Here is a 13,032-nt window from a genome sequence, read left to right as displayed (position 1 = left end):
CCGGGGAGGTCGCAGAGGAGTGAGTGGTCGTGAGGAGGCTCAGCATCGCTCTCAACCATGGCCCCCCTTCGATCCGGGGCTCGTGTGGGATGGATCAGAGCCACTGTCTCACCATGGCGGACGGAGAGGGGAGAAGAAGCGCAGGTCCGCCATGGTGGCGCCACTGCCCATGATGCCACTGCCAGGGCCAGTGCCACGAGGCAAGATGGACGCCAGCTCAGCGCCACAGCACAAGGTGGTCACCAGTCCCACGCCACGAGGCCAGACGGCCGCCAGCCCAGCGCCACTGTCCAAGATGGCCACGGAGACATTTTTGAATTACTTCTCCAGGTTGAACAAGATCCCAGAGGTTCCCAGGAGTGTTCACGTCACGTCTGCTGAGCCAGCGCCACAGCACAAGATGGCTGCCAGCCCAGCGCCACAGCACAAGATGGCCGCCAGCCCAGCGCCACAGCACAAGATGGCTGCCAGCCCAGCGCCACAGCACAAGATGGCCGCCAGCCCAGCGCCACAGCACAAGATGGCCGCCAGCCCAGCACCACAGCACAGGATGGTTGACTCAACGCCTGAGTCTTCCGTCAAGGAGCCACCGGCTCGCCATCATAGAGGGCGGAGGAGGAGGAGACAGGCGTCAGCCGTTCTTCAAAGCCCGGAGGGGGGTCTCGAGCAGGCCTCTGCCGTCCAGGAGGACGTTCCAGAGCGGGCCGCTGCCGTCCAGGAGGACGTTCCAGAGCGGGCCGCTGCCGTCCAGGAGGACGTTCCAAAGCGGGCCGCTGCCGTCCAGGAGGAGGTTCCCGAGCGGGCCGCTGCCGTCCAGGAGGACGTTCCCGAGCAGGCCGCTGTCGTCCAGGTGGACGTGCCCGAGGTTCCCGTCCTTGTCCCTGATGCCGAGGCGGTGCCCGAAGCGGTGCCTGATGCGGTGGCCGAGGCGGTTCCCGATGCAATGTCCGATGCCGAGGCGGTGCCCGAGGCGGTGCCCGATGCCGAGGCGGTGCCTGATGCGGTGGCCGAGGCGGTTCCCGATGCAATGTCCGATGCCGAGGCGGTGCCCGATGCCGAGGCGGTGCCCGAGGCGGTGCCCGATGCCGAGGCGGTGCCCGATGCCGAGGCGGTGCCTGATGCTGAGGCGGTGGCCGAGGCGGTTCTCGATGCAATGTCCGATGCCGAGGCGGTGCCCGTTGCCGAGGCGGTGCCCGAGGCGGTGCCCGATGCGGTTCCCGAGGCGGTCTCCGATGCAATAACCAGGGCGGTGCCCGATGCCGAGGCGGTGCCCGATGCCGAGGCGGTGGCCGAGGCGGTGCCTGATGCGGTGGTCGAGGCGGTTCCCGATGCAATGTCCGATGCCGAGGCGGTGCCCGATGCCGAGGCGGTGCCCGATGCCGAGGCGGTGCCCGATGCGGTGGCCGAGGCGGTTCCCGATGCGGTGCCCGATGCCGAGGCGGTGCCCGATGCCGAGGCGGTGCCCGAGGCGGTTCCCGAGGCGGTCCCCGATGCAATGACCGAGGCGGTGCCCAAGAAGGTGGTCGAGGCGGTTCCCGAGGCCGAGGCGGTGCCCGAGGCGGTGCCCGATGCCGTGCCAGAGACGGTGCCAGAGACGGTTCCCGATGTAATGCCCGAGACCGAGGCTGTTCCGGAGGTCGAGGCGGTGCCCGATGTTGTTCCCGATGCCGAGGCGGTGACCGATGCCGTTCCTGAGACCGTTCCTGAGACCGTTCCCGAGGCGGTGCCCGATGCCGAGGTCGTTCCCGAGGCGGTGTCCTTGTCCGATGCCGTTCCTGAGGCGGTGCCCGATGCCGAGCCCGAGGCGGAGCCCGAGGTCGTGCCCGAGGCCGTTCCCGAGGCGGTGTCCTTGTCCAATGCCGTTCCCGAGGCGGTGCCCGATGCCGAGGCCGTTCCCAAGGCGGTGCCCGATGCCGAGCCCGAGGCCGTTCCTGAGGCGGTGCCCGATGCCGAGCCCGAGGCCGTTCCAGAGGCGGAGCCCGAGGTCGAGCCCGAGGCCGTTCCAGAGGCGGAGCCCGAGGTCGGGCCCGAGGCCGTTCCCGAGGCGGTGTCCTTGTCCAATGCCGTTCCTGAGGCCATTCCTGAGGCCGTTCCTGAGACCGTTCCCCCAAGGCGGTGCCCGATGCCGAGGTCGTTCCCGAGGCGGTGTCCTTGTCCGATGCCGTTCCTGAGGCCATTCCCGAGGCGGTGCCCGATGCCGAGGTCGTTCCCGAGGCGGTGTCCTTGTCCGATGCCGTTCCTGAGGCCATTCCCGAGGCGGTGCCCGATGCCGAGGTCGTTCCCGAGGCGGTGTCCTTGTCCGATGCCATTCCCGAGGCCGTTCCTGAGACCGTTCCCGAGGCGGTGCCCGATGCCGAGGTCGTTCCCGAGGCGGTGTCCTTGTCCGATGCCATTCCCGAGGCCGTTCCTGAGACCGTTCCCGAGGCGGTGCCCGATGCCGAGGTCGTTCCCGAGGCGGTGTCCTGGTCCGATGCCGTTCCTGAGGCCATTCCCGAGGCGGTGCCCGATGCCGAGGTCGTTCCCGAGGCGGTGTCCTTTTCCGATGCCGTTCCCGAGGCCATTCCCGAGGCGGTGCCCGATGCCGAGGTCGTTCCCGAGGCGGGGTCCTTGTCCAATGCCGTCCCTGAGGCCATTCCTGAGGCCGTTCCTGAGACCGTTCCCGAGGCGGTGCCCGATGCCGAGGTCGTTCCCGAGGCGGTGTCCTTGTCCGATGCCATTCCCGAGGCGGTGCCCGAGATGGTTCCGGAGGCGATACCCGTGTCCAAGGCCGTTCCCGAGGCGGTGCCCTTGTCTGAGGCCGTTCCCGATGCCGTTCCCAATGCCGTGACCGGGCCATCACCACAGCCTGCTCCTTACTGGCTCCCCGATTGGCTGGTTCCGTTCGGGTCACTCAAATGGCGAATTCCTCCCTGGCCGTCTGCACAACGAGAATGGACTGATCCACCGTGGCCACCTGAACTGCCTGGCCCCTCGTGGTCCCCTGAACTTTCGGGTCCACCGTGGCCACCTGAACTGCCTGGTCCCTCGTGGTCCCCTGAACTTTCGGGCCCACCATGGCCCCCTGATCTGACCGAGCCACCTGGGCTACCAGGGGAGCCATCGCTGCCGGTCCCAGTTCCCCGCCATCCCTCCCCCTGTTCTGCCTCCACCAGTCCACCTCCCTCCTGGTCTCTTTGTTTTTTTTTGGTTATTTTGTTCTGAGGAGCATCTGGCAGCTGCTCCTTAGAGGGGGGGTAGTGTCACGGTGTCTGTTCTGTGTCTCCCTGGGTGGCCACTAGAGGTCTCACTTCCCCTTATCGTCACCCCACCTTAGAACTGCATTTCCCATAGTCTTGTCTGTTTCATCACTGCTCATTGCACTCAGCTGTCCGTGGTTACTAATCATTGCACTCAGCCAATTCCCCGTTAGCATTGTCATTTCTCTGTGTATAAATACCCCGGTTGTTCTGTCATTGTCACGGAGTCCTTGTTGAATGTCACCCTGTGTTTTCCTGGTTCCCTGGTTTCTCGTGTTTCTGGATGTTGTCTATGTTTATTGTTTTGGACGGATTACCTGGATTTTGACCTTTGCCTGGATGTTTTCTGATTTTGGATCACCCCAATAAACACACTGCTTTTGGATCTACCTGTCTGTGTGCGTGTCGTGACAGAGTGATCTCAATCATATTCATAAACAATATCAACATACTGACAGCATCTATAGCGTAAAGTCTTTTATGCATGTGCAGCTTTAAAAGTTATACAAATGTTTACAAAACCTTTGAAGACTGGTCTGAACTGGAACTCTAAACCAACACGGGTGACCAACTATAATAATCAGACTCAAACACAGCGGGACTCTTGTTTCTCAGTAAATGAAGAAACTTTGAAATACATTTTATTCCAAACTATTTTATAAAGCAAATCCAAATTGTGCACTATTTGTAATTAGCATAAAACTCAACAAGTATGAAATATAAGTGAAACAACACCAAAGTGATGGTGAAACATTGTATATTGCATATGTTATATGCAAAATTCATTGAATGTTATTGCAACATGTTGAATTAATTTTTTTTAACTAATTACATAACAGTTAATGCATTTACCTTATTATATTGCATATGTTATTATATTGCATAAATATTGCAATTTAATATTTAGTAAATCTTGAAGGATATGTCAACTGTATGTCTCTAAAGTTGTTCATTTATATATAGATGCTGTCATCATGTTGATATTGTATGCTGCTGTCTATCCCAATGTATGAAATATGTGTGCTAGAATGAATATGAATTCCTATGAATACTAATGAGATTACAAGAACAAATACATATTGCATTGCAGAGCATATGGGGTTTTAGGCCGTTGTGCTTTGCAGAAAGTTTTAAGCTTCCATTTGTTGCCTTATTTTTTCATCTCAGAAAAATGAAGTATATACCAACCTCCAAAATGGATATGAATAAAATATTAGTTTCTTCTCCACAGCAGCAAATGAGGGTTACTTGCCTTGTTAAGTCAAAGAAAATGCTGATTAAATTTTCATTTCACTGCAGTCTTTTTGCACCACACTTTCTGCTCTGAAATATCTGCTGGACGCTGACTATCTATCTATCTATCTATCTATCTATCTATCTATCTATCTATCTATCTATCTGTCTATCTATCTATCTATCTATCTATCTATCTATCTATATATCTAATCAGTGTTAATTTACTATTATTTACATCATTTTTTTAAAATTAGTTTTTATATATTTTCTGTTTTCTTTTTAATGTTTTAAAGTTTAAGTAATTTTGTTATGTGCTTTTGTTATTTATTTATTTATTTTAGGGCTAGCACACAAAATATCTCTACCTGTCAGATATCCCTGAAATATGTATTGTGGGAAGTCACCTCTTTGACACTGCTCTGTTAGCCAATCAGAATGCATGGAGGCGGTTCTGTGCCTGTCAATCATTGCTGATGTCTTTGGAGGGGGTCACCCAGCTAACTGTACAAATGAATGCATATATAAGATGTAGGAAGTTGTTTTATGTCATCATCTCATTATGCAAAGTCAAAGACAGTCATTTTAGTAAAGGGGTGAACAATATACTTATTAGAATTATATTAAAAAGTGTTAAAATCCCCAACATTTATACTTTGCACTTTTCCTACAAACTGGATTTTTAAATAATAAATCATTGTCTCAAATACTGCTGTCATCACATCAAGCATTTTAGAAAACAATTGCATTTTTGTGGAAAAAAAAGTACTTTTAGTAAAAATCATTTTTAATTCAGAAACATAAATGGTACAAATCAGAATTGGTTTTATCAATAAAGTGACTGCTAGCTTATCCTTTTTCCTCAAAAATAGTAAGAAAAGTGATGCTTGTCATCACTTTTACTAAAATCTGTGATCAAGGCCACTTATTCAAGGACATAAAAAAAAAAAAAAAAAAAAACTTTTTAGAAGTTTCATATTTCAAGATTTCAAGTTGTCAAAAGTGGATCTAACTGAAGAATTACCAATATCCAACTTCACAAATATTAACATTTTCTCTTAAAAATGGAAGATTCGCCAAATATAATAGCAATACCTTTTTCAATAAGTTCCATTTTTTATAAGTTTTAAGTCATAAAGAATGGCCCAAGATTTAATTCAAGCAAAATGAAGGAATTTCTTTACAGATTGAACATAATTACTGTTTTGCACCTGGGAAAAAAAAAATATATATATATTATCACACCTGCATTGCCATGAATGAAAAAACGCACACACAACTTCCTGATGCATGATAAAAAGAGGAAACAGCCTTGTGTGAAAGTCACACACATGTGATGGCTTGAGCAGCCCGACTCGTTTTATATTTTCTCTCTATAAAATATACGACCCTTCCCTCTCAGGCTTTTATCCCATGTGGAAAAATTACGGATGACTGCAGATCACAAATGGCACTCATATCGCATGCATGTCACAGGGGAAATGTAAAATATTAAAATACACGAGGTGGGGTGTATAGAGTTTACTTTAGGGAAATGAAAAATGAATGCAGTGATACTTTAGCTCAATTTAGTTTACCTGTCGAGAGCGTGAGGTTGTGCTGCTGACAGAACAGAATCAGTGTCTTTCAGATCGTCTTGACAACAGACTTCATCATTTTTGCTGAATGATTTTTAAATGATGGTGCTTTGGTGATTTTAAGTGAATGTATGAAATCAGTTCTTCTAAAGTTCATTGCATGAACTATGAAAATGTTCACAGAACATTCTGGCAAGGTTCTCTCAAAGTTATGAACAAACATTCTTCCAGTAATACTAACAGATTGTACATTCAAAATGATCTGGTCTTTAATAATGTTCTAAAAAAAAATACTCATTCATCATTCATGGAACATTTTTCCAAAACAAATTAGTTGGATGTTTGTCTAACTATTTTTAAACCTATTTTTGGCTACCGGCAACTGCTCAGTTACACACATTCTTCAGAATGCATATTTTGTGTTCAGCAGAAAAAGAGAAACTCATACAGGTTTGAAAAAACTTGAGGGTAAGTAAATGATGACAGAATTGTCATTTTTGGTGAAATATCCCTTTAACATCTTGGCTAATGTTCAAATAACCACAAAATGTGTGTGTTTTTTTTCTTTTTTTCTTTTTACATTTAAAAATGGATATTTTGAACATTCAGAGAACGTTCAGAAAATGTTAATACTTACTAGTTTCAAATGGTTCAAAGAACATTCAAAAGCAACTTTCCCATAATGTTTGCAAATGGAACATTCCCTTAATGTTTCTCTAATGTTCAAATAACCAAAAACAAATAAGAAGGATTTTTTTAAACATTTAAAAAACTGGACGTTTGGAACGTTTAGAGAGAATTTAGAAAACGTCACTAGTTTCAGATGCTTCAAAGAACATTCAAAAGTTTCTAATGTTTGCAAAATGATAAAATGGAATGTTCCCTTAATATTTCTTTAACATTCACATAACATTCAGAGAACATTCAGAACATTTAACAGGAACATCCGCATAATGTTCTTATTATTGTTAGCTGGGCTAATGCTTCATAAGTTGCACAATCTCTTTTGTCTTCATTTTTAGCACTAGGTCACTTTTTTAAACTAGATCTGATGCATTTCTTTTTGTTTTGCTTGTAAAGTTTTTATTTATTTTATTTATTTATTTTTTTTTGCTATTTTTCTTCATTAAAGACAATGTGCACACTCAAAATGCACTGACATTACCTGAATGCGTTTGGCTCCACTACTCACCAAACACAGTAAACATTTGCTCAAGAAATGTACACTGTGCTTTCAGCTCTACACCGAAATCGAAGTACATAAGCAGGGAAGGAACGCCGGGCATTTAAATCAATTATGCTCCATTCTCATGTCCATTTTCCAGGCCACTGATCCATGCCGCCCGTCTCTGACAGTCCTCTACAGCCTACAGGGTAAGCAAGCTGAACACAAGCTGCCTGGGCAGAGAGAGTGTAATGATCCACCCACCACAGTCAAGCGCATCTTAACTACTGTGCAGCCTAGTTAATTGCACAACTTGCTGCTATAGTGAAAACGAACTCAAACAGCAGCAAATGCACAGGGAATGTGTACTATATGCATTAACAGACTGATATTTCAGATGCATGTCTGCAAGCATACTTAGGTCACTTTTTAGACATGTTCATGGTTTTCTAATAACTTGAAACACTTCTTTATTCCAGTATATTATAAATATTAAAATGGTGATCATGTAACAATAACTCAAGATGTTAACTGATGGACTGGAGCGGTGTGGATTACTTGTGGATTATTGTGATGTTTTTATCAGCTGTTTGACTCTCATTCTGACGGCACCCATTCACTGCAGAGGATCCATTGCTGAGTAAGTGATGCAATGACACATTTCTCCAAATCTGTTCTGATGAAGAAACAAACTCATCTACATCTTGAATGGCCTTCGAATGAATACATTTTCAGCAAATTTTCATTTGCTTCACTGTTCAAAATGCAGAGTTCTTGTTGCAACTAGCGTTTATAAACCTGCAACAATTATTTTAAAACCACTTTCTGCATGAATATGATCTCTCTTGCTAACACAACCGAATCAATATTTATGTTGATATTTATTTAACTTCTGTTATATTTTATAGTCTCTTCTAATAAAATGTTATTACCCAAATAGATGTATAATATTCAGCCTGATTGATTTCACTCATTAGCTTTTGTAAGATTGCGGCAATTTCTAAAATGCCCCCAGCAGACTTCAGAAGTGCTTACTTAATATAAAGCACGTCTGTAAATCACCCTAATGAATCAAATGCAATTGCTTTGCTGTACTTAAAGCTGACAATTGATTTTTTCAGAATGAGAAACGCATATTTACAAATATGCATGCACTGCAAAAATTGTGTTTGTGAATGTATTCAGCATGCTGAGTTGAAAAGGGGAGTTACTCAATACCTGAATGTTTTCTGCACTGGCACTAGAGATGTGATGTAATGTTTTATACTACATTACCCCACAGAGCCAATGAATTTCCACAACTTTTCAAGACATTTGATTACATGCAAACAATAGTTTAATTAGAAAGCAATATCAAGCCAATGAAATATTATCAAGGTGAGCATACCCACCAAAAATAAATAAATAAATTAATTAAAAAACAGTTTAACAGTTTTCAGTCCTTTTTCCATGGTTTTAAGATTACAAATGTGTAATTTTCATTTTAAAGTTTTTACATACAAACATTCATTCATTTGAATGAATTCATTTCTAAACAAATTATTTTAAGATAAAGATGCTTTTGTTTAATAATATAGCATTTATAAATATGAATGGTTGTGAATTGAGATTGTGCCTAAGTTGCACAATTAATCTATTGGAAATTCAGTTCCAAATCTGCAAAAATAATTACAGCACAATGTATGCAAATATATGTGTTTTTCTCTTACCAGGTATAAAAATACATTGTTAATTCAATTTACAGAAAATGCATGCTGTAAACTGAATTTCATCTTCTTCTTTTAGAAACACAACAAAGCATGTTGACAAATGAGAAACTCTTCCTTTTCTAAACTGAAGTCAGTGAGGGCCATCTAAAACATTTACAACTTCCAAAAAATACAAACTGTACCAAAATAGCTGACTTGTCTCTCTAAAATCAGGTGATTTTTAATTTAATATAAACATATCTCTTCACAGACATAATCTCTCATAATAACATGTTGGCCTAAAAATTGTGAAATGCCTTGTATATTCAACGCTGATGGCTACAGCATCTACTAAGATGCACATTTCTGAACTTCTGTGTTTCTGCTATGCTTACATCAATAAGAAGCTGAACACTGCATGGAGTGCTCAGTTAATTAAACTGCATATTTGCTGAGAAGTACTAAAGATATCAACCGCACCTTTACAAAATACGTCATCAGAAAACACCACAAACAGCTCATTCACACTTTGGTAAGGAAGCATCTGTCAGTGTAAAACACACTATTGTCTGTAATAAACGTGAGCTTCCGCAGGACTGCTGGTGGCTTTTGTGAATGTAACAGCGGTCTGTATTGAAGAGCATCATCCGTGCAGGTGTATTATGGCAGCGTATTGTGTGTGGCATAAAGGAGCACTTACCTGTTTTCTCTTTGATTTCACAGAGCACGCTGAACAGAGCCGCTTTCATTCTGTGACAGTTCAGCCCGTGCTTTCTTTCAAGAAAAAAACAGGAAGGATACAGAATAACTGATCATTCATACATATCATTAACACAGTATTTTGCATTCAAAGTTCCTCTAGTGTGCTACTAAATTTATCACCTTGATTCCACTTGATTGCACCTCACAGCACCATCCAAGTTCAACCAGTGTTTCTCGTTAGGAAACCAATATTATTATGTTTCATGTGCATTTATACAGCACTTTTCTTTTATTGTTTTAATGGCATACGTTCATATAAAACCATATTGTTATGATTAAAACAACACCAGTGTGGTAAATGGTGCATAGTGTCTTGATTTATACAAAGGTGGTAGTCTGCAAAAAAATGACACTATAGGCTAAAGAATATTTTCTACATTGTCAATAATAACTAAACACCAACATGTTCAGACAACATACTTCACATGACATAACTGAATTAATAATGCAAATAAATTTTTGTTTGTTCTAAATAAACACTGACTATTTTTCAGGTCGGGGTAAGGTGTTTTTATAATTTTAAATTTCTGTAGGCCATATTTTTATACTTTTAAAAAGATTTTAAATATATTTTATATGTATTTATTTTTGTAATATTATTTAAGATAATCATTTTTATCTTTTATATTTGTTCACTGTTTCATGTATTGTTCTGTTGTTTGGTTTATTTTAAATATATTTTAATTTGTATTTTTTAACATGCTTGTAATATTTATTATTATATTATTATATTTTCAAATATGCTTGCATGTTACATTTCACATTTTTGCAGTTTTGTTGTTCTATTTATTTTTTTATTATTTTTGTTTGTATTTATTTTTTAAATATTTTGCAATAATATTATTATTACAATTTTATTTATATTTTTGCATATAACCTTTTACAGTTTACTAATTGTGTTACTGTTCACATTTCCCTGAAAAGCCTATAATAGGCTGTGTAAAGTCACACTGTGACAACATGCCCCGCTGTAGGATGTGTGGAGTGTTAAATTAGTTTTATCTTTGTTTTTTTTTTTTGTTTTTTTTTCCTAGACAGCAACTGTGCAAGTGCTAAATATTTTTATTTATTTATTTATTTTAGTCATGACTGTAGAAATGGACGTTTAATACCACACTGATAAATATTCTCCAGAGTAAAAAGTGTGTCGTGCTTGTAAGCTGCTTGTATTGTTGTAAATAAATTGCACTAACATGGACAGCAATGTAAAGAGTCATTGTAAAACTAACTTTGCCTGAGCCTCGTCCAGGCTCTGGTCGGTGATGGTCATGATCTGATGCAGGATGTCTCCGATGTCCTGTTTGTTTCTCGCGTCGGTTCCGTCATGAGGCACCGGTAAAGGCACCGGGTGTCCGGTGAGGGTCACGCCGACCAGGGTCTGCATCAGATGACTCTGCTCGTCCATCCTCCGCCTCAAAGAGCGCTGACTTTTTTTCAAATCCACAGAAGAGAGATTTTGATGCCGTCTTGAATCAGTTCGATGAAAATGACGGATGCGCAAGAGTCCCGAGTGCGCGAAAACACACACAAAAAAGTGCTTTAGTAAAACGATCCACTGATTTCCAGTTTCAGAAACAGTCTAGTGCACAGATGCTCTTACTGTGCATCATTTACCTCGTTGCAATGTTTTTTCAAACTGTTATCCCATGCAGTCCAGTGGCAGCTTCAGCAAAACTTCAGAAAATCCCCCTCTATTTGATTTCCATCCTTGGGCAGAAAATCAATTAGTGATAAAAATGGGATGCATATAAGCTACTATAAACCACTGGCTCTCCAGTGTTCTTTCTTCCTGCTGTTGAGCTGTGGAATAACACAGACAGGTTGTTAAACGCACAGCCCGCTCTTCTGGATGATCTACAGCAGATGTAATGGGTTGTGAGAATATCCGTGTGGATGGATTCCTGTGTGCGTCTCGAGCACAGCAGCTCCTCCTGATGATGTACCCAGTGTTGCACAACAGTCGGCTCCGCCCACCTGGGGTCTGCAAATGTGCATCTGTGCTCACAGTTACATACATATCATACATGTCCAGAGTCTGGACGAGGCTCGGGCAAAGTTTTACAATGACACTACATTGCTGTCCACGTTGATACAATTTATCAATAGCAATTTATTAACACGCGGCTTTGCGCGTCACATGGAGAAAAAACAAACAAACAAACAAAAAAACCTACAAGTCCATATACGGTACTGAGTACCAGAAAAATAAAAAAATTAAATAAAAAATAAATAAAAACACTGTCATTAAACAGCCTATTACAAGCTGTTCAGCGTAATGTGAACAGTAACACAGTTATGAAAAACAAAATTCAGAAAACAGTAAAAAATTTACAAAACAGTATGCAAAAACATTAAATAGATACATAAATAAATAATACGGAATAATATATATTATATATATATATATATATATATATATATATATATATATATATATATATATATTTTTTTTTTTTTTTTTTTTTTAATATTTTAAAATAAAACAAAATGGCAAGCATGTAAAATATTTAATTTTAATATTATAATAATAATATAATATTAAATAATATTTAAAATATATATTTTTAATAAATGAATACAAATAAATATATATTTATAATATATTTCTCAAATATAAATGTAATGTAAAATATAGCTTACATACATTTTAAATTATAAAACACAACTTACAGCAACCTAAAAAATGGTCTGTGTTTATTTAGAACAAACAAAGTTGGTTGTGTTCAGTTATATTAACAGTGCAGAAAATATTCTATAGCCCATACTGTGTCATTTGTTGCAGACTTGTGGGTCAGACAGACAGACAGATGGATAGACAGACAGACAGATAGATAGATAGATAGATAGATAGATAGATAGATAGATAGATAGATAGATAGATAGATAGATAGATAGATAGATAGATAGATAGATAGATAGATAGATAGATAGATAGATAGATAGGGATATCACTGTAAACAAGAAATAAATGGGTAAGCAAACATAAATTTATTTAAAAATGTTTTGTCAGGTAACCTCAAAAATATGCAACATCTAAATTCACTGTAAAAAATGACTGTGACCGTGATTTTAGCGGTAAAAAACTGTGAAAATGCTACAGTACAAACCTGTTAAATGGTTAACGGTAAGTTCCTGTAAAATTTACAGGGAAAAAAACGTAAACTGACGTTACCAGAATTCTAAAATTTTGTTTGAATTTGATGTTTTTCTTTGAAATAACTGTTCTTCTTAGTTTTTTTCTGATCTGTTATGTTTATTAGGGTTGTATGTCACATATAATGTTTTTAAATGAATGTTTATTGCATATTTCAGTTTAATGCGTCTCACTATGATGGTGTTTAGTACTTGTGTGAATGAGACTGTGCACCTTC

General features: G+C 41.5%; 1 protein-coding gene across 2 annotated transcripts in view; it reads right to left on the bottom strand.

Annotated features, from left to right (window-relative positions):
• LOC109080555 (pre-B-cell leukemia transcription factor 3-like) overlaps positions 1–11,627 on the bottom strand; it is a 49,873-nt gene extending 38,246 nt beyond the window's left edge. Inside the window, exons 1-2 of one of the 2 annotated variants that reach the window (XM_042752161.1) lie at positions 10,891–11,627; positions 9,600–9,673 (exon numbers count right to left, since the gene is read on the bottom strand). In XM_042752161.1, the coding sequence (XP_042608095.1) occupies positions 9,600–9,673; positions 10,891–11,066 (250 nt within the window). In that variant the 5' untranslated portion in view covers positions 11,067–11,627. The remainder of the gene's footprint in view (positions 1–9,599; positions 9,674–10,890) is intronic. The other variant, XM_042752167.1, reaches the window with a different exon arrangement.
• Positions 11,628–13,032: the final 1,405 nt, after the last annotated feature.

This window comes from Cyprinus carpio, chromosome A5 (assembly GCF_018340385.1).
Source record: "Cyprinus carpio isolate SPL01 chromosome A5, ASM1834038v1, whole genome shotgun sequence".
Lineage (NCBI taxonomy): Eukaryota > Metazoa > Chordata > Actinopteri > Cypriniformes > Cyprinidae > Cyprinus > Cyprinus carpio.
The sequence above is the reverse complement of the archived record's forward strand: the minus strand, read 5'-3'. Positions and strand labels throughout refer to the sequence as shown.